We start from the raw sequence: 23568 nt of genomic DNA on the forward strand, positions 1-23568 counted from the left end.
TTTGTAAGACCTCTACCTGACCCTTGCCTACCACTCCCACCAAGGAGTTTGGTCTTCTACTCACTGAGAAAATAAGGCAGTATTCTCAAAGCTTAGTATTCATAAAAATGAATCTTTAGGAAAAGGCAAAAAAGTAAGCCCACACTTTGATAGAATTGGTCTCAGATAAGGCCATATTTATAACAGGTGATTCTGATAGCGAAGTATGGTGGCTCCACTTAGAAAAGCACAATCAAGTAGGAATTACATCAATTATCAACTTGCATTCCAAAGGTATCCCAGCAAATGCATGGAAGAATGAAAGAAATATCTTTATCCAAGAAGTTATGAAGATTTTCAATATCATGTCAGGACCAAAGTGAAATTCTGATTTCACTTTAGTCCTGATGCTATAGAGATACAATAATAAAAATAATTTCTGATTTATAAATTGCCCCATAGGTGTCATACAGATGACCTAGCTCTGGTGCATTCCTCCTCACGCAGGAACTCCAACTCTGGTAAAGTCCTCTCCAGGTATTTCTGACAGTCCTATGGGCTTTACTCTCTTGGTATCCACATGTTCCACCAGGTACACCACAATGCTCAGCGAGGAAATGCAGCCATCCACACTCTTTTTGTAGGCACAACAGTTTCCCTTCCTGTGTCTATCATGGAGTCTATCATGTGCTCTACTACGTAGTGCACCATGTTGGTTTCTACCCATACCACACTTTTGCTCCCAAGGTACCACATAAGCACAGTTGTTCCACATCAGAGGTCACCACAGGTTTGTTCTGCTGCAACCCCAGCACCGTTCTGCTGGATCCTTCCAGCAGTGATACCATTCTGACCTACTCTATATGGAGCCCATGATCTCTCCTACTTTTCTCCCAAGCAAAGCAATTCTCCATTAGTGGCCACCCTAAGCCCTCTTGGTACATAAGTTGTATGGTAAAGTGTGATAGAATGAAGGAAGTTTTTGGTTTTTTTTAAAATAAATTTATTTATTTATTTTTGGCTGCATTGGGTCTTTGTTGCTGCGCGCGGGCTTTTCTCTAGTTACCTCGAGCAGGGGCTACTTTTAGTAGTGGTGTGCGGGCTTCTCATTGTGGTGACTTCTCTTGTTGTGGAGCACAGGCTCTAGGCACGTGGGCTTCAGTAGTTGTGGCACGCAGGCTCAGTAGTTGTGACTCACAGGCTCTAGAGTGCAGGCTCAAGTAGTTGTGGCACACGGGCTTAGTTGCTCCGTGGCATGTGGAATCTTCCTGGACCAGGGCTTGAACCCATGTCCCCGGTGTTGGCAGGCGGATTCTTAACCACTGCACCACCAGGGTAGTGGTTTCCCATTTTGCACTTCATAATATGTGTGATATCATTGTTTCCCAATGGACAGTGGGAAACAATGATGTCCTTGACACCTAGAGCAATATCTTATCTTTTTTTTTCTTTTACTGAAGTATAATTGATTTACAATATGGTGTTAATTTCAGGTGTACAGCACATTCAGTTATATATATATATATATATATATATATATATGGAGAGAGAGAGAAGAGTTCCCTGTGCTATACAGTAGGTCCTTGTTGTTAATATATTTTATATACAGTAATGTGTATATGTTAATCCCAACCTCCTAATTTATCCCTCCCCCCACCTTTCCCTTTGGTAGCTATAAGTTTGTTTTTTATGTTTGTGGGTCTATTTCTGTTTTATAAAATAAGTTCATTTGTATTTTTTTTTTAATTCCACATATAAGCGATATCATATGATATTTGTCTTTCTCTGTCTGGCTTACTTCACTTAGTATGAAAATCTCTAGGGCCATTCATGTTGCTGCAAATGGTATTATTTCATTCTTTTTTATGGCTAAGTAATATTCCATTTGGGCATATATTTGTAGAAAATTGTAATTCAAAAAGATACATGCACCCCAATGTTCATTGCAGCACTATTTACAATAGCCAAGACATGCAAGCAACCTAAATGTCCATCGACAGATGAATGGCAATATCCTATTTTAAATTGTAACTTGGGTGGTCACTAATTTCAGGGGCACCTACAAGAATATACTATTGTTATTTGATGGATATAGAAATAACAAGTGGTAGAATTTTCTTCTTTAATTTCTACCTGCCTACTGGCTCTTGGAGTCTCTACTGAAGAACCAGTTTTTGTGTAAGGTAACATGCTAAGAACTTTCTGATACTTGAAGCACCACCTAACATGGGTGCTTCACAACCTTACAGCTAAAATGTCAGTGTAACACATCCAAGAAAAAAAAATGTGATGCTGGCATTAGCATTTTTATCATTTGCCCTAAGGCACTTATCCATGGAGAGATTTTCACAGGTGATTACTATAATATCGTGTGGCAACAACTCCTCCATCCAGCCTTAACCCCCATACTCCTCCCACCTCCACGCACTTATTGTAGATTTTTCTGATAAACAGGTCATTTATTTTGTAGTTATAAGATATAGAAGTGAGAGTGGTATGAATAATAAACCAAGGGAATGTACGTAATTAGTATATTTCCATGTATCTTTACCACAGATTTTACCAGAAGACTTTACAATACCATAGCCAACCAAGTACCAGTTTTCACTGCTTACTCTGCTCTGTATTTATTTCATATAGTGGCCTCTTCAACTAAGTAATAGTTGACATTTGCTTAACTTGAGTTCATTTATTGAATCATAATAATAAACTGTAGAGTCTCAAATTTACAATGTATGACTCCTATAAGATTCTTAATGGTTTTACATTGTAAATACATTAGAATATTGATCAAAGAAGTCATCTGATACAAAAGATTAATGTCAGCATAAAAACTCTGTGCTTCAGTTATGGGTCCAACATAATACAAATCAAATAAGAGCTTGTATCAGTGTTGGGTGAGGACATGCTGACATGAAGAAGTGGGCTAGACTTTCGGTTTCCAGTCTAACATGTGAGAGGTTAGAAGTTGCCACTCTGTCCTAAAAAGTAAAAAAGCAGAACAAACTGAAAAATCAACAACTCTTTAAATTTGTCAGAGAAGTAAGGTCACGGGGCAAACCTCTGTGCCAAATTCGAAGAGACTGACAGGCAGCTACAGAGAATCCCAACTTACCAGAGCAGAGACCCACAAGCACAAACCACCGTGGGAACTAGGGCCAGGGTAAGGAAACCTGAACCAAAACTGATAAATTGCTAGAGGCTCAGTATGGACAAGTCCAAGAGCTGTAAACTCCAGGGGGACCCCGTCATGGGCGGGGGGAGTTTCCACACTTTTGTGAATTTTACCTCCAGGAGCTCCATCGGGTTCTCATAGTGAACACCTGAGAAAAGTCCCGTTGTGCTTCCTGCAGGGAGAGGGGAGAGGAAGCATTCTGAAATATCCCCGAACACTCGGTTCTTCTGAACCAGGCCTGCCCTCTGAAGAAACTATTTAACCAAAGCCTAATCTTTTGGTGTTTTATCAGAGCCTAACTGACCTGGGGAAGGGAAATACCCAACTTCAGGCCCCTCTAGTCATCCTGTCCCGCCAAAGCTGGGGGTGGGGAGGAGGCTGAGACTGAGAATCGGGGAGACTGAAGTTCACAGGCTCACTGAAGACTGAGACCGAGTCACAGGCCTATAGAACACTTCCCCTCCCTCACACTTACCACCACATCACAGAAGGGCTATTTACAGCAGTTCCTTTTACCCAGTACATCACATTCAGCTATCAAGAAAAACAATTACAAGACATACCAAATGGCAAAAAACACAGTTTGAAGAGACAGAGCAAGTATCAAAACCAGTCTCAGATATAGCAGGGATGTTAGAATTATCAGATAAGAATTTTTAAAAACTATCATTAATATGCTAAGGGCCCTAGTGGAAAAAGTGGACAGCATACAAGAACAGATGTGCAATGTAAGCAGAGAGATGGAAATTCTAAGAAAGAACCAAAGAGATATACTAGAGATCAAAAACACTGTAAGAGACATGAAGACTGTCTTTAAAAGGATTATTAGTACATGTACATAGCTGAGGAAAGAATTTGAGCTTGAGGATATCTCAATAGAAACCCCAAAACTGAAAAGCAAAGAGAAAAACACAACATCCAAAAACTGTGAAACAACTATGAAAACATATGGATAATAGGAATTCCAGAAGAAGAAAAAGAGAAAGAAACAGAAGTATTTGAAACAATAATGAGTGAGGGTTTCCCCCAAATTAATGTCAGACACCAAACCACAGAGCCAGGAAGCTCAGAGAATATCAGGCAGGGTAGATGCCAATAAATGAGCTAAATGTGTAACTGTACTATTTCATTCCAAACCCTTAACCGTAGTCTGAAGAATTGTCATCCCCATTTCACAGATGTAACTTCTCCAAGGTAACATGGAACTAATCTTGAAATCCAGGTCTGTCTAAAGCCCTGACTTAAATCATAAATATTATCGCCTACAGATAATGATATCAGCTGCTATTTTAACTACTTACCATGTACCAGTAATTATTCTAATAACTGAAAATATATAATCTTGGTAGAGTCTAGTACATCTATAACCTTGTGAGGTAGTTGTTATACTTACTTTACAACTGAGAAAACTGAAGTTTATTTTTTTAAATTGAAGTATAGCTGATTTACAATGTTGTGTTAATTTCTGCTGTACAGCCAAGTGACTCAGTTATACACACACACATATATATATACACATTCTTTTTTCATATTTTTTTCCATTATGGTTTATCATAGAATGTTGAATATAGTTCCCTGTGCTATATAGTAGGATCTTGTTGTTTATCCATTCTATATATACCAGTTTGCACCTGCTAATCCCAAACTCCCAATCCAACCCTCTCCCAACCCCATCCCCCTTGGCAACCACTGGTCTGTTCTCTATGTCCATAAGTCTGGTTCTGTTTTGTAGACAGGTTCATTTGTGTCATATTTTGGGTTCCACATATAAGTGATATCATATGGTATTTGCCTTTCTCTTTCTGAGTTACTTCACTTAGTATGATCACCTTTAGTTGCATCCATGTTGCTGCAAATGACATTATTTCAATCTTTTTTATGGCTGAGTAGTATTCCATTGTAGACATGTACCACATCTACTTTATCCATTCATCTGTCGATGAACATTTAGATTGTTTCCATGTCTTTGCTATCGTGAATAGTGCTGCTATGAACAAAAGAGTGCATGTATCTTTTTGAATTATAGTTTTGTCTGGGTGTATGCCCAGGAATGGGATTGCTGGATCATATGGTAATTCTATTTTTAGTTTTCTGAGGAACCTCCATACTGTTTTTCATAGTGGCTGCACCAACTTACATTCCCACCAACAGTGTAGGAAGATTCCCTAGAAAACTGAAGTTTAGAGAGATAAAATAGTTTGACTAAAAACATACACACTAAGTGGCAGATGTAATATTTAAGCTAACATTTATAAGACTATGGATCCTTTATTTATAACCTATAAGTTAAAACATATATAAAGTGAAGGATGTGAGGTAAGTCTTTCCCTAGGCCATTCTAGTACCTCTTGCATTATGCTCACCATTCATAAATATCATCATCACTGCTCTGGACTTAGAAGCAGTATTAGATGGAGGGAAAGAGCTCAACTCCTAATCATATTACCTTTAACCTTGTGATTTTATAGGTTTGTGCCTTGCTTGCCTCATTCATAAAATGGCCATGATAATAGTATCTGCTTCATAGTGCCATTAAAGGAAACCTTTAGCCATATCATGTAACTTAGAGCAGGGCACCATGTGTAATAAGTACTCAAAATAATAGCTGCTATTACTTAACATTTTTCTTTAGAATTACTTTTTTACCTACACAACTACATTTTTAAAAGAAACTATATTTCAGTCATAGGCAGAAATACTATATAACATGTATAAACACACGGAAACCTTAAAAACACAGTTAAAGCAAAACTCTATTATTATATTCTCTTGCCAGTCAAGATCTCTGAGCCTGAGAGTTGTTCCCTGTTTGTTAACAGGGAAGTTTTGCAAGTGTTAGAGAGAGACAAAAACATGCAAAAACCAATCTGAGATCTACTCAGAGGATCATGGATTAAAAAGGATTAAAAATAAAATAACTGCCTCACTATGTGAATCCATTTTATTCAAAGCTGGTATGTTATTGTCCTAAAAAAAAAAGAAGGACTTACAATTCCAAAATTTAGGAAAAACATGACTGAGCATTGACTTTTATTTGCCAGGAATCATATCTTTTACTATCTTTTACTGTAAACATGCGTGGAAAGTATTTGTGTTCTTTTAAAACCATAGAGAACATTTTGAGGGCATCTGCGTGATAGATCATCAAAGAAAGCAAGGAATGTGAACTCATAACCTAAGCCAGAGAAAGCTGGAGCCTTCATCATGTTAAAGGGATGGCCATTATCTCTGTTCTGAAAATGAGCAGCTATGAGCTGATGTCACTATGTGGAAAGAACAGAGGAACTTATTGGGCTGTTTAGAAGTGACTACGCATTTAAAACCAAGATGATGGAGAAAGTCTGCTTCTGCCTCAAGAGCTAAAATTTCCAGATAACAAAGGAAGCCACCATCTGAGGCTCTGGTTGCTCTATTAGCTTCAGCAAAAGGTACAAGCACTCTGGCTCTCTGGAAGATCTAGATTTGTCAAACACACTGAAGGGGGACAAACGATATGTGAGGCCATATGACACAGTGACAGAAGTGGCAGACATAAGGAAACAAAAGACCCGGCTTGTACAAGGCATGGGGGAAGTGGAAAAGCATGAGAGAAGAATGACTTTGAATACTGGGTCCTCACACAGCCTCTGTCCCTGTGAGGTTATACAAGTCGAGGCAAACCATCTAAATGCTCTTGCTAAAGTCTCAGACTGGTGAAACAAAGATGATGGTTCCTACCTCTGAAGTATGCTATGAGGCTAGATTAAGATGATGTCTGTAAAGGACGTCACCTACACTGAAAATTCAACAAGGGGTGGAGGAGACCCACGAACCAAATGCAATGTGTGGACAATTTTTAGATGTTGTTTTTGAACAAACTAACTATAAAAAGAGAAAAGTAAATCAGTAGGTGAATATAGGGCTGGGTAGTAGATGCTATTAAGTAATAACTACTAATTTTATTGGGTTTTGCAATGGTTTTGTGGTTATTTGCTTGTTTTAAAAGTCCTTACCTTTTAAAGAAACTTATAGAATTATTTACAAATAAAGTTATAGGATAGCTGTGATTTGCTTTAAAATAAACAAACAAACAAAAACCCTATTAGATGAAACAAGAATGGCAGAAAAATGATGAGTGATGGGTCCACATAGGTTCATTGTATAGTTCCTCTATTTTTGTGTGCCTCTGAAAATTTACACACACATACACACCTTTTAAAATAAATATATAGAGATTAAAAGACACCAGCATCAGTTAATAAATATCCTGTTACTGTTTTCATCACAGACATTATTTTAACTACACACTCAGTGTAGACTTCCTGTAAGTTTGGTCCACACAATAAAAGGAAGGGCTTCTACATAGAAAGATCTAAAGACCAGAATAAGCCCATGGAGAAGCAAGACTACTGTGGAAAAAAAGTAAAAACTGAGTTTAGAGCAAGAAGAACTGACCCAGAGTGGTCTCACTTGGAGATAAATCTAGGAATTAAGATTTTTGGAAATGAAATCACGCTGTTACCAATCCCAGAAGAAACGTCCATCCATATCTTTCTTTAGCTCAGATCTTTCTTAGTTTTAAAACTGTACACCTTTTACTGCAGCCAAACTTACATTTTGTTTCTTCATTATTTTTTCAATTGCTCCTTAGAAGATGACTCTTTTTAAGGCTTCAATTTGATTATGACTTTGTCAAGAGGAAGGGATTAAATATCTCTCAGCCTTTGAAGGAGTCAGTCACAAAAGAAGACAGCTTTAGGAAACCCAGGAAACCAGATAGACTAATTCAAGACACCCCAAATGATCTAAAGAGCAGGCAGAGATAGAAGGAAGGGGCCCTAGGGATGGCTGCAGGTATAAAGTAAGCAAGGTCTGGATAATTCAGGAAATATATGTGTAATACACATGGAACCAGTAAAGGAAAGTTGTCAAAAGCAGTCTGGAATAGATAAACCTAATTTCTAAATTAATGTCTCCAGATTCATTTTTTTATCTACGAAAGGGTGAAGCAGTAGACATACCACGTGGGGTTGCAGTGAAGATTAAATGACATAATGCATATAGAATACTTCAAACACGCCTGGCACTTACCAAGCACTCTGTCAGTGTTGACTATGGTGAATATGGTTAAAATTTTGCTCACTATTCCAAGCAGTTCTGGCCAAAGCAGATGCTTTTGATGCATAAATGCAGCTATGTGGGAGACCATATTGATTTTAAAAGCAATTCAACAAATCAAAGATACACAGCACTATTAGAACTTGCATAAGCTTCTACCTTCTCTCTTTGTTTCACTTATTAATTATAATCCCAACAAGTTTTTGTCAGTCATGAAGACCTGTCAAGTTTCCTGCTCAACTCTGAGCAAAATTCTTTCTAGAATATTCCAACAGATTTTTTTTAATTTCCGGATTTTTTTTTTGCTTCTAGATAGGAATAGCCTTTCTGACAGAAAGGGTGATGTGAATGTGCCAGGAAAGGCCTCGATAGCTTCAAACATCTTCCTCCCATATCTGGCCAGAGTGTGTGAAATCCCCACATTAGTCATTCCTTTGTAGGCATGAAAAGCTACTCCTAAATGTAACTGTTAGCTGGGAAAGGAAACACGTAAAGCTTTTGTCAGCTATTAAGACTCCACCTTTAATTGTTTTATCAATTTCCCCAGCATGCATTCATTTATTCTTTAATAGTTCAACAAAACATTATTGAATGTGTACTAGAGATGGGATTACAAAATTGAATGAGCTATGCTTCCAGCCCTGAGGAACTCTATCACAAAAGAAGACACTGGATATAGTGGTTGGGAGTGCCACCGTTGGAATCAGACAAACTTGGGTTCAAACAGTAGCTTTGCCATTCTCTACTTATTTCCTCTGGAACAAACCTCTCTGTACCTCAGTTTCTTCAACCACTGACCTTTTTAGTAAATGGCTTAATAGGTGTAAATGCTTTATCAAGTTACTATCAGGGAATAACAATAAATATTAGTTATTATTATCATTACTTTTCTTATTACATGAATTAAAATTATAACAGACCATAAGTTAGTACGTATTCAAAGTGCTTTGGTTGCAGATACAGTGTAGTACCTTATTCTGCCTGGGAAATTTAAGGGCTTCTTCTAAAGAGGTGATAATAGAGCTAAGTGTGGAGGCAGTGCTGTCACAAGGGCAGCTGTGGGAAGAGCCACGAGGCAATTAAGACCACAATATGTAAAAGAAATGAGACCTTAAGTGGAACTAGAGCAAAAGATGTTAGTTGGGTAAATGTAATATGAAGGGTTTGTAAGGGTAAGTTGTGGGGCTTTGTGAAGGGCCTTATAGGCCAGGGTAAGTGGCTCGGACTTTGATCAAGAGATAGAAAGTGCCAATTGAGAAATTTTAGGAGAAGAGTGAAAATCATATTTGTTTTTGAGAAAAATGACTCTATCACTTGTATAGCCTAGAGTAGAAAAGGGGACTGGTGATAGGCCTTCAAGGAGCAAGTTGCAATCATCTACTGGCTGGGACAACATTAGGGGGAATAGAGATGAAATGAAAGTTTGAACACACTCCCAAACTAAAGTCAGTGAAACACGAAGTTGTATCATAGGACAGCAGCACAAACCAGTGTCCTGGGAGCCACCCTAGGAAGCACCCACTCCACAACTTCCTCCATCTCCCAGTGCCCTCTATGTACCAACCCCCATATGTGTTTACTCTATCGCCAAATCCATTTGATCCCAAGTCCTAAATCTCTCTCCAATTCTGCTCTCTACTTGCCATCCTTACTGCTATGGTCTGAACATCAGGCCATCACCACCTCTTCCAAGGACTACCTCATTAGCCCTTTATTTCACTGTTGCTAAGCTTATCACTTTCTAATTTATCCTTATAGGCTGTCACAATGATATGCTAACAAAATTTGATCATGTCACCCTCCTGGTTAAAATTTTCCAATCACTTGCCTCTACCTATAGGACAAAAGATGAGCTCAATGAAAACTAACTAGATACCTACTTCTTCATCCTCAGTTATGGCCAGAGTCATTCCAAGAATACCAGTGGCTGAGAGATTTTGTTGTTTACTCATATGCTAAGGATCTCTGGTTTGAATCTCTTCTTTGCACATGATCTCTATATCATGAAATCAATCACATTCTTTTGACAAATTTTGACAAAAGGATCCCTCTATAACAATTTCACAGAGACATTTGGATGACCTAAATAAGACTTTCAAGGCCCTCCATAATCTTTACCCAACTTATTTCCAATATGATTTTTCCAAATCTTTCACTCAAGCCACATCATTGTCCTTTCTTGAAACACACCTGGTGCTTTGCTACTTCTAAGTTTCAGCTCATGGCATCCCTCTTATGTGGAACCCACTGCCTCTTTCTCTCTTCCTCTCCAGAACGTAAATATTCTCTACATCTGTCTTGCTCTGTGAAGTGTCCCCAAGTCACCTCAGCCCACCGGAACCACTCCCTTTTCTGAAGTGTCCTAGTACTTACCATCTCGGCCACTTATTTGCAATTTATCATCAGTTCCTCTCTTGTGATATTACTGTATTGTTGTATTCAATTATTTATCTCTTGCATTGTTTTATAACTTTTAAAATGTGTATACTTTATTTCCTGCACCAGAGTGTAATTTCCTTGAAAGCTAGGACTTTGACATGTATTACTTTATATATATATATATATATATATATATATATTTTATATATAGAAGTGCCTCCTCCTTTTTAGGAGGGCCTAAAAAGAAGTAATACATGAGTAATATGTATATAGTAGGCACTTAATTAGTAATTAACAATTAATTAGTAATTGTTAATTGACATGGCTGATATAGCTACAGGAGAAAAAAGATTTGTAGTTCATGAACTAGAAAATTGTTTGAATTAATGAACATCATTTTTTACTTATTAAATGTTACAATTTTAACAGAATATATCCAAATACATCAATTTCTTATTTTTGTTACATTTTACCAGACAGGAAAGAATGTATGTGCTTCCTTTATAAAAGAATTAGTGAAAGTCATATGACAAAACAGTGCACAGTTCTTAGTTTAGTTATACTGCCCACTGAGCAGAGAAAACCTTCCCTTTTACGGACAGAGGGTTAAGGAGGAAGGAGAAGGAGGAGGGACAGAGATGGAGAAAGGGGAAGAGGGAGGGAAAGAGATGGGGAAAGAAGAGGAGAAGAGGGGAGAAGGACAAGGAAAGGTAGGGGGAAGCAGAAGAGGAAGGAGAAGGAAAAGAGAAGGGAAAGGTTCTCTTCTGATTAAATCGGTGGGCAAAGCACTTTCCAAAAAAGAATGCAGTATCCTGTTGCTGACTAAAACAGTTTTGCTCATTTTCTTCCTTTCACATGTCATGTACAATATAAAGTCTATTTTTCGCTGACATGGTCAAAACTGTGTCTTTGAGGATCATTCTGATGGCTTAGAGGAAGTTTAGACTACAGGTAGGAAGGGCATGTCTAGGCAGTGCCAAGGGGCGCCAGCATTGAAACACCGGGGAGAGTGAGGAGGCTTTTAAAACTTGCACGGGTTAAGGAAATTGACATGATAGCTCTACGTACCAAGATTCTAGTGACTTTCTTCTATAATTGGTAGGGGGTGGAGTATGAAGCAACATAGTATTGTAATTAGCTCTTGTACAGAAAGCATGAAACTAAGTTATCAAAAATCCATTCCCCCCAACACATACAACCCTGATTTCTCTTACAGGTTTTTTAAGATCCATGCTTTTTCTAATCTGCTTTCTTAATAGTTACCAATAGCGTTAAAAGTTCCATTTCATTGTTGAACCTTAATATAATTTTGTAAACTATTACAACTAAAAAGCCTGGGTAGAATTGAAGTGCCTGTGAGTGTAAAAATTTTCAGTAGTTGGAAACTTCTCATTTATTTAATCAAGATTGTTCTCTAGTAGTTCATATCGTTAGGGGAAAAAAAATCAGATAGAAAAGAAAGTCAAGGGACTTCCCTGGAGGTCCAGTGGTTAAGGTTAAGACTCCACGCTTCCACTGCAGGGGGAGTGGGTTTAATCCCTGGTTGGGGAGCTAAGATCCCACTTGCTGCTCAGTGCGGCCAAAAAGAAAAAAGAAAAGAAAGTCAACCCTGGCAGGGCAGCGAGATGGCAATGGAAGTCCAAAGTGGTAAGAAAGTGGTGATTCTGAAGAACTGAATGTCTCCTCAGCCTCTGCATGCTTCCTCCCTTTGACACAGCAAGTTATTTAATGTGGTGAGAAAGTAAGTGTTGAAGCAGTATCATTATTTACTAGAAATCACATGTCAGGAGTTCAGTTTAAAAAAAAAAAAAAGAGGAAGTTCAGGCTAAGCAAAGCCTGGGTCAACGGCTGGCTTACGTAAATGTGAAGGTTATGTATGACTGGGATGCTGCAGCCTCAAACAGAGCCCACAGAAGCGGCCACCTGGAGCCCTTCTCTCCTTCAAAGCAAAGCCTCTGAGCAGACAGGAAGAGTCAGCACCCAAAGGCAGCCACAACGCAAACTGGTGCAAATAACGGAACAGCACAGACAGTCACCTGTGTGACTTGATTTCAGAAGCACACACGCATGCCGCTTCCTGCCACCTAAAAAAATCTTTGACAGTTCTCTGAAACTTGCCTTGTTTCTGCCAAAGCACAAATAGACATAATGTGAACTGAATTGACTTGAATATTCTGTAAAATGAGGAAGTTTGAAGCATCACTTAGGAAAAATTTAGAGATAAATCATCCTTCTTTTCAGCCATACATTTTCACATATATTGACTCTGATCGTTTTCAGAAGATCATATTGAAACGTCAACTATCACCAGGACCCTCTTTGTCTCTCAGACCTCATCCCTTTTCTCTGTCCCTCATGTGTGCATTCACCATGATAGTCTTCCTTCGAGCCCTTGATGAGAAGCTCATGCCCATTGCAGTCTGGGTGCATGCCATTTGCCTCCCTGGGTGCGCTCCAGGCCTCACGAGTGCACAGGCCTCTTGTCACTGTAACTCCTCAGCCCAGAAGACACCTCCACAGTGAAGCCCTTACTGGCCATCCCGTCTGTAAGTGTCCACTGCCAATTCTGTCTATCCTGTGATGCTGATTTACTTTTCTTCTTGATGCTTCTTATGTTCCTCTTTAAACTTTTGGTATTTAACATGCAAGCTCTATTTATGAATTCACCCAGTTAACAAACATTTGTTGAGCACCTAACGTATGCCAGACATTATTCTAGGTCCTTGTGATTCATCGGTGAACGAAACAGATAAAGGTCCCTGCCCTCAAGGAACTTATGTCCTGGTTGTGGAGTGGAGGTGCTCCTATGATAAACATAATAAATGAGGAAATACATGTTCAAAGATAAAAATGCTTTAGAGGAAAAAAAAAAATCAGAGCAATTTAAGGAGGATCAGGAGTGTCAGGTTGTGTGTGTTGGAGCTGATTGCAATAAGAAATAGAATCAAGGTGGGCCTCAGAGAGAAAATGAAATTTGATCATACTGAAGGAGATGAAGGTGTTAGCCATGCAAGTATCTGAAACCAAGTCATTACAGGGTTTGGAGCAGAGGCAGGAGTTGGCTGATGGTTTAAAGGCTCACTCTGCCCTCTGAGCTGAGAGTAGTCTGTAGAGGGGCACGGGAAGAATGAGACCGTATACATAGGAACACCACTGTATGCCTGGCCCATGAAGACAAGAAGTGTTTGTTGAATGAATTAATATATGAATGAATGGAATATGGAGGCTGAAGAATAAGAGATCCTCACAAGCATGAAGTAATGGGTGATATGTTCACATCTTTGGGAAACAAACGTAGTACATTAAGGTCACATCTTATAATTATTTGTATGTGAATACATGTGTGTTTATATCTATATACATATATATGAATATTTACTGCTTGCCTTCTCTGTGGAAAACACTTTGAGTTTTGACAGATGCCTTCACCTAATTTATGCCACGTCCATAAACGTATGCATAATGTAGTTTTCATTAATGCTAAGCTCCATATAATGTGACTACTTCCATTTCCTGAAAAATAGCACATTCTAATACTGCCTAGCTGAGATGCCTTTTTTTTAAATTCTGAACTTTATGGAAGAAGTTTGTTCTCATAAAAACAGAGGTCATGGTTTCAATTCCCATTTAGATATGTTAGCTTTAAATGAGGAAAGAAATTTCTCCAGCCACAGATTCTTTCTCAATGCCAAAAAGTTACTTGTGAAAACTCAGTTTAGGCATGAGAAAGGGCCAAAAGAGTGAATCCGGAAAGCCCTATACAAACCAATTTGGAGAAAAAAAAAACAGGTGGCATACTGGCTGTAGATAAATATATGAAAGGCAGCAGACATTTTTAAAATGTAATGTTTTTTAAAAGTGCCAATATAGTTTCGAGATGATAAATTTCAAGGTTGGACAATTTTAAGGTTTGAAAAATTGTCTCATTTATCTAATAATTCACAAATAATTATCAAATGTGTACTATGCCCGGCACCGACAATACAAATTGAGCACGACAGTGGATGTGTTTGTATGGTTGAGTGCACTCATTCCCAACCAAGGTAACATCACTCTCAAGGAGAGAAAATTTGCTCTTGGGCAAGACAAAAAAGCCTAAACTTTTAACGTATGAAACATAGATATACATACAATGCATAAACAGACATACAGTCTAAAGATCCCTTAGGAAGGCAAAAACAAACAAAAAAAGGTTGAGAAACACTTGTCTATTGGAAAGCTAGGGATTATGATAAAATAAGATAACTGCAGTGATAGGAAAAGTATAGAAGGTTGTGGAAACACACACCAGGAACACCTAACTTGGTATGAAGGGGAGGTCAGGAAAGGCTTCCAGGGAGAAGTCACACTTCAGCAGAGCTGTATGGGATGACCAGTAGGGACTGCTCAGGCAAGCAGGTGGAGGGTGTTGTTCTAGAATCAAAGCAGAGGAAGAGCTCATGCAAAAGATATGGACAATCACTAGCACAGACTTTCCTTGAGGAAAATCTATATAAACCCCTTAATTATATAGCTTGGCTAAGTTGGCTAATTAACTCACAATGTCAGATAGGCCATAGAGAAAACACTACAAACTGAAAGTTGAATTTGGGTCACATTTTGTACCTCAAGTGTGTCCTCTCTCACATAGGAGTCTTTCTTTCCATTGTCCACCATCATCACAGTAAGACTTTCACCACTTCCTACCAGAGAATTCCAACAGCCCCCCTTACTTGTCTCCCTCTGCTCACCCCATACATCAGAACAACATAGCGATCTTAGGAAGTAAAGTGCTAAATCAGGCTACCAAGAGATCACCCCTGATGTATCCTTTCTCTGCTGTCAAATCTTCATGTTGATCCAAATCAGCTCCTTGGCCTGACAGCTAAGTGTTTGAATAGCCAGGCTCTAAATGATTGATGTAAGAGAACTCAAGTATTCCTTTAAGTCAACAGTTCCTAAACTTGTAGAATCTAATGAACTCTATAGACCTCCTCGCATTCATCCAGTCACAAATATTTAGAGTGCCTACAATTACTGACACTAGAGCTGGAATAGGGTAGACAAGGTCCTTAGCTCATGGGACTTGCTCTCTCAAGGAGGAAAGTCAAGTAGAAATTAAATAAACAAATAAATAAATCTAATAATTTCAATTGATGATAAGCATTATGAAGTAAGTTTTAAAAGAGTCAGGAGTTAAAGAGTGACTTGAGATAAGGAGATGGAGGAGTAAGGATAAGGAGGTGATAGCTGAGCTGAGACCTGACTAATAAGAACCAGTTACATGACTATCTGAGGGAAGAGACCCCCAAACATAGGGAACAGCAAGGGCAAAGGCCCTAAGATGGAAATGAAAACTCACAGAGGAAAAACCGATAGTGGGTGTACACTGCTCTAGCTATACCATTCTTAAAATATAATTTTCAGTATCAGTGGTTTACTAGACTATGCTACCCTACACATGCCTCCCAAGAACTCCAGGATCTCCCCAAAACCAGCAAGTAAAGGGTTAATGACTCTAGGACCCTGCTCAAATGGCTACTTCCAATGCGAATGACGAGAACCCATGTCCTATCATTTGTGAAATAATTTTAATATCACCTCTACACTAAAGCATGGTATACATGAAATTGTCATACAACTTCCTGGGAGAACTCGAATGTCCTGATATCCATCCTGTATCCTTGACTAAGAATCCTAGTGTTATCTGCTAAAGAGGAAATAGCACACAGTGGTTGCCTATGCGTGAAGCAGATTTTCTGGGTATGAATCTAACTTCTGACGCTTACTTAGTTACGGGTCCATGGGCAAGTTGCCTAAAATTTCAATGCCTCAGTTTCCTATAAAATGAGAACAGTGATAATGCTTCATATGATTTTTGTGAGGATTTAATGATACAGTGCATGGAAAGCATTTGAAAGATGTTTGGCACATTGGAAATTATTTTAATGGTGGTTATACGAATTCTGAATTCCTGCCTACCATCCCCGGTCAAATTCATTCCATTTCCTCAGCCTAACATACTTTTTTCTTCATTCCCAATGGCCAAATTTCTACAAACTTACAAAGCTCAGATAAAATGCCACAACCACCATGAAACTTCTATTGATTTTAGCTTCCAGAAAAACAATTTCCCTCCTCTGAATAACTATTCGTACACTGTTTATACCATTAGTCTAATTATTCACAATCTTACAAGGTGATTTTGTATACATGTTTTGCATACTCTGCTAGATTGTAAACAATTTTGAGCAATGATGTCCTATAGAAATATAGTTTGAAACACACAATTTCAACTATTCTAGTTAGCCACATAAAAACTTTTTAAGCATATGAGGTTAATTTTAATAATATATTTTTGTTTAACTCCATAACCAAAATATTATAACTTACTATGAAATCATTATGAGCAAAATAACAAAATATTTTCTATCTTTTTGTACTAACTCTTTGAAATCCAATGTGTATTTGACACTTATGGTACATCTAAATTTGGACTAGCCATATTTCAAGTGCTCCATAGACACATGTGGATAGTGGCTGCATCCAGGACAAATAGCTTTAGGGCATGTATTATCCTATATAGCTCTGTATTTATCAGAATGCCTAGCATAGCACATTTCCTATTTCAGAAGTTCAATTAATATTTGTCAAATTAATGACTTACTTTACTGATTTATTCAAAATCAGTACAAGATCTAATCCCATAGAAAACATGTTTCTGCTATTCATAACACAAGTAAAACCATGTAAAACTACTTCTGGCTTTCTTTAAATGATAAAAAGTTTGTTCTTCCTCTGGAGTGATAAATTTTTCAGTTATATTTCTCATTAGAATGTAGTTTAGAAGTACAAGTCCTGGATCACTGAAAGAAATAGTACGTACAACAATAAAATTATTTACTTTTTGTTTCACGTGTTGAGAGAATTCATTCCTACACTCCTGATAAGAATAAGAATTTTAGAAAAAAGTAACTAACTCTTTAAAAATTGAGGTAAAATTGGTATGTTATCAATACATTATATACGATTCAGGTGCACATTACAATTTGATATCTGTATACACTACAAAGTGAACAACACCAAAAATCTAGTTACCAATCATCACCATACAACTGACATCTTTAACCATTTTGTCCCCCAAATCCCCCTCCTCTCTGGTTGGTAATCACCAATCTGTTATCTGTATCTATGAGTTTGTTTTTGTTTTGGTTTGTTTGATCATTTTTTTGTATTTTAGATTCCACAGATGAGTGAAATCACATGGTATTTATCTTTCTCTGTCTGACTTATTTCACTTAGCATTGTACCGTAAAAGTCCAGCCATGTTATTGCACATCGCAAGATTTCATTCTTTCTATTGCTGAGTAGTATGCCATTGTGTATATATACCACATCTTCCTTATCCATTCATCCATCAATGGACACTTAGGTTGTTTCCATAGCTTGGCTATTGTAAATAATACTGCAATGAAGATAGGGTGCATATATCTTTTCAAATTAGTATTTTTGTATTCTTTGGATAAATACCCAGAAGAGGAAGAGCTGAATCATATGGTAGTTGTATTTTTAATTTTTGAAGAATCTTCATACTGTTTTTCATAGTTGCTGGACCAATGTACATTGCCACCAATTTACATTCCCACCAACCCCAAAGTGTATAAGGGTTCCCTTTTCTCCACATCCTCTCCAATACTTGCTATTTCTTGTCTTTTTGATAATAGCTATTCTATACAAGAGGTTTGAGATGATATTTCATTTTGGTGCTGATTCTCATTTCCCTAATAACTAGTGATGTTGAATATCTTTTCATATGCCTATCAACCATCTGTATGTCTTCTTTGGAAAAGTGTCTATCTGGTTTCTCTGCCCACTGTCTAATTGAGTTGCTTCTGTTTTTGTTGTCATATTATATGCATTCTTTATATATTTTGGATATTAACCCCTTCTCAGATATATGATTTGTAAATATTTTTTCTCATTCAGTAGGTTCAACTTTTATTTGGATGATGATTTCATTCACTATGAAGAAGCATTTTACTTTGATGTAGTTGAATTTGTTTATTTTCATTTTTGTTTCCTGTGCCTTTGGAGTCAGATCTACAAAGACATTGCTAAGACCAATGTCAAGGAGGTTATGCCTATGTTTTCCTCTAGGATTTTCTTGGTCTTACATGCAAGCCTTTAATCCATTGTGAGTTAATTTTTATGCATTGTGTAAGATACTGGTCTAGTTTCAGTCTTTTGCATGTGGATGTCCAGTTTTCCCAACATGATTTATGGAGGAGACTATCCTTTCTTTGTAGTATGTTCTTGGCTCCAGTGTCGTAATTTAATTGTCCGTATGTGTGGGTTTATTTCTGGCTTCTCAGATCTGTTCCATTGATCTGTGTGTCTGTCCTTATACCAATACCATACTGTTTTGATTACTATAGCCTTGTAATATAGTTTGAATCAAGGTGCTTAATCCCTCCAGCTTTGTTTTCATTCTCAGGATTGCTTTGGCTATTTGGGACCTTTTGTGTTTCCACACAAATTTTAAAATTATTAGTTCTAGGTCTGTGAAAAATGCCTTTGGAATTTTGATAGGGATTGCATTAAATCTGTAGATTGCTTTAGTTAGTATGAACATTTTGACTATTTTAATTCTTCTAATCCATGATCACAGGGTATTTTTCCATTTATTTGTATCTTCTCCAATTTCTTTTATCAATGTCTTACAATTTTTAGTGTATAGGCCTTTCACCTCCTTGGTTAAATTTATTACTAGCTTTTTTTTATACAATTGTAAGTGGGATTGTTTTCTTAAATTCTCTTTCTGATAGTTCATTATTAGTGTATAGAAATGCCACAGATTTATTTATATATTGATTTTGTATCCTGCAACTTTACTGAATTGATGAATTAGTTCCCATAGTGTTTGGTAGTGTCTTTAGGGTTTTCTGTATATATTATTATACCATCAGCAAATAGTGACAATTTTACTTTTTTAAAAATTTTGGATTCCTTTTACTTATTTTTCTTATCTAACTACTGTAGATAGGACCTTTAGTACTAAATTAAATAAAAGTGGCAAGAGCGGGCATCCTTGTCATGTTCCTGATCTTAGTGTAAATGCTTTCAGCTTTTCACCATTGAGTATGATGTTTGCTGTAGGCTTGTCATGTATGGCATTTATTATGTTGAGGTAACTTTTCTCTATACCTGCTTTGTTGATAATTTTTATTATAAATGGATGTTGAATTTTGTCAAAAATTTTTTCTGCTTCTATTGAGATGATCATACGATTCTTATCCTTTATTTTGTTAATGTGGTATAACACATTGATTGATTTGGAGATGTTGAACTATCCTTGCATCCATGGGATAAATCCCACTTGATCCTGGTGTATGATTCTTTTAATGTATTGTTGGATTCACTTTGCTAACATCTTGTTGAGGATTTTTGCATCTACGTTCATCAAGGATATTGGCCTGTAATTTTCTCTTTTTCGTGGCATCCTTGTTTGGTTTTGGTATCAGGGTAATATTGGCTTCATAAAAAATTTTGGAAGCGTTCCCTCCTTTTCAATATTTTGGAAGGGTTTGAGAAGGATAGATAGTAAATATTCTTTTGAATGTTTGTTAGAATTCATCCATGAAGCTGTCTGGTCCTGGACTTTTGTTTGCTGGGAAGTTTTTGAACATTATTTCAATCTCCTAACAAGAAATCAGTCTATTCAGATTTTCTATTTCTTCATGACTGAGTCTTAGAAGATTTTTTTGTTTCTAGGAATTTATCCATTTCTTGTAGGTTGCCTAATTTGTTGGTATATAATTGTTTGTAGTAGTTTCTTATGATCTTTTTTATTTTTGTGGTATCAGTTGTAACTTCTCCTCTAGATGTAACATTTATAAATATATATGCAGATAGTATAGGAGCACCAAAATAAATAAAGCAAATATTAACTGACCTAAAGGGAGAAATTGACAACAATACAGTAATAATAAGGGACTTTAATATTCCACTTACATCAATGATAGATCATCCATACAGAAAACTAATAAGCAAACATCAACTTTAAACAACACATTAAACCAAATGAACCTAATAGATATATATAGAGAAAGAACATTCCATCTAAAAGCAGCAGAATACACATTTTTCTCAAGTGTATGTGGACCATTTCCAAATAGGTCATGTGTTAGGTCACAAAATAAGTCTCCATAAATTCAAGGAGATTGTAATCCTGTCAAGCATCTTCTCCAAACAACAGTGACATGAAACTAGTAATCAACTACAAGAAGAAACTGAGAAAATCACAAAAATGTGGAGATTAATCGACATGCTACTGAATAAGCAATGAGTCATTAGGAATTCGAAGACAAAATCAAAAACTACATAGACAAATGAAAACAGAAACAGGACATACCAACATCTATGCTAAAGCAGTTCTAAGAGGAAAGTTCATGACGATACAGGCTTACTTCAAGAAACAAGAAAAATTGCAAATAAGCTAACTTTACACCTGAAAGAACTAGAAAAAGAAGAACAAAAAAGTCAAAATTTAATCAAGGAAGGAAATAATAAAGATTAGAGTGGAAATAAATGAAATAGAGTCTGAAAAGACAGTATAAATGATCAATGAAACTAAGAGTTGGTTCTTTGAAAAGATAAACAAAATTAACAAAACTTTAACTAGACTAACCAAAAAGAAAAAAAAAAAGAACTCAAATAAACAAAATCAGAAATGAAAGAGTAATTAACTCTTAAAACAAACGTTCAGGATTTGGTAAGTCTCACTGAAAATATTTTGATGTCATTTTCCTTGTCACCACATTATTTTACTAAAATTGTTGTGTTCTGAAAGGTATTCAATGTTTTTATAAATGATTTTGTTCAGTTACTCAGAATCAGTTACAGAAAATGAATGACATTTTTTCAATAGTCATTAACAACATACTGTCAGGACCAGACCAACTTAAATTGTTCCTATTACAAAGTTGATATGGAAGAAAGTAGAAATCCTGACATGCATTCTATCACTCTTGTAGCTTATCCTTCCTTATCAATATTATTCCTATCTTTCCTTTCAACCATAAGTATCCATATGTATGCAATATTGAATTTGGTAGAGAATTATAGAGAATTAACAAAATACAGTAATTAGGGAAGTAAAATTACTCACCTTTGGCAATTTCAATGGTAATTTGCAAATTGGCAACTGATCATTGTTTTCGTTAAGTACAAGAGATTGATCCAAGTTGTGGACTATCTTTTCTTTAGGTACTTTATAAACTACAATGGTACCCTTATAATGAGGGCAGCTATAGTTTCCAAATTCATCCATCTCTTTGATTTGGAGTTCCAGTCTAGGTTTCCTTTGTAAATGAAAAATAAGCTTGTAGTCTTTTCCATAATCCTTCCCATTGCCTAAATAGAAGTAAAATGCATTTGTTACTATTAATATATACCACTTTTTTAACTTATTTTTTAAAAATCCAAATAATCATTCATTTTAAAAAATTTGTCTTTTTTGTGTCAATACCTCTTGTCAAAACATAACCTAATAAAGCAGCACTAGGCTGAGACTGTATAAATTACTAAAATGATTCTCATCTATACTTGGACCAGGTGCTCTCTAGCTGCTTCTAGATCTAATAATCTTTGATTTTCTTTTTCTTTTTTTATGCATTTGTGGGAGTCATCATCAATCTGATTTTCTTTTTCTATTCCATTTTGCTACAGCAAGAAACCATTGGAAATACTCATCTCTTTCTCTACTTAGAAAATTATTTTTACTTTTTAAGAATGATATTTTTCCTTTCCCTTAACTATTCATATCACGTTGCACACTATCACGACCTCACAACAGACATTCTAGAACTGTGCTCTCCTATACGGTAGCCACTAGCAAAATGTGGCTTTTAAAATTAAAGTTAAAACTAATTAAGATCAAAATTTCAATTCCTTAGGCACTCTAGCCACATTTCAAATGTTCAATAGCCACATCCGTCTAGTAGCTACCATATGGGAGAGTACATATATAAAACATTTTCACCATGCAGAAATACAGTGCTGTCCTAGAACTGCCAAATGGAATAGTTTCTAGATTTAATAGTTACTGAAAACCTGGTGATTTCTCCCCAAACAAGCATATGTAAAAGTCTTCTCAACTGTCCACTGAAAATAATGGAGCTTTAGTGAACATAACATTTCACTCTTGGGGGTTTTACCATGATAGTCAGGATATTTCACCTTCTCATTGAAACAGTAAAACAGACACTACGATATTCATAAAGCAAGTGTGCATTACCCTTAGCAAAATTTAAAAGTAAGCTGTAATGTAATGGTTATAATATGTTTCTGACATAAAGATCTAGATCCATGTTCAGCCTCTAATATTTACCTACGCCGTAATATTTATCCAGTTCTTGCACATCTCTGTACTTCTTGGAGCCTTAACTTCCTTACCTTTAAAACGAGAAATAAAAACTTACCTCCTAGGGTTGTTCTGGGAATGAAATGAGGTAGTATGGATAGAATGATTGGCACAGGGCCTGGCACATAATAAAGGTTCAGTAAATAATAGCAATGACAGCAAATGAGAAGAACGAAGAAGCATTCTTACATTGTTTTGAATTTGTATGACAAAAAACAACCCACTTAAATTTTTTAAAGAACTGTCAATATGAAGCTTTTATATCTAAGTTGTAACTTTCTGCTGCTCTCAGAGGCCTGAAAGTTGACTGCCCAGAGCTTTCTCTTTCTCTCTCTTTCTCTCATGGGAAGCTTTCCCTCTTGCATTCTGTGAGAGATGTAGATGACACTAATGCTTTTCTCCTTGTTGTGACTGCTAGAGGTCATTTTGGTGAATTTCTAAAGCACAATTAAATCTAGAATTAGAAAAACTCCAGGTTATGGAAGGTATAGGAGTATGTCCCTTTGCATAAGTCTACATTTTAGAGGAAACCTGGCTC

At 36.6% G+C, this 23568-nt stretch overlaps 1 protein-coding gene across 4 annotated transcripts in view; it reads right to left on the reverse strand.

Annotated features, from left to right (window-relative positions):
* The window catches only part of DTHD1 (death domain containing 1), a 109273-nt gene that overhangs the window by 22070 nt on the left and 63635 nt on the right, over positions 1–23568 (reverse strand). For 3 of the 4 annotated variants that reach the window (XM_082464552.1, XM_082464551.1, XM_082464550.1), the window contains one exon: positions 21777–22021. In XM_082464552.1, the coding sequence (XP_082320678.1) occupies positions 21777–22021 (245 nt within the window). Of the gene's footprint in view, positions 1–15647; positions 17476–21776; positions 22022–23568 lie in introns of those variants that run through there. The other variant, XM_082464553.1, reaches the window with a different exon arrangement.

This window comes from Balaenoptera physalus, assembly GCF_965194825.1.
Source record: "Balaenoptera physalus genome assembly, chromosome: 5".
In the NCBI taxonomy this organism is placed as follows: Eukaryota; Metazoa; Chordata; class Mammalia; order Artiodactyla; family Balaenopteridae; genus Balaenoptera; species Balaenoptera physalus.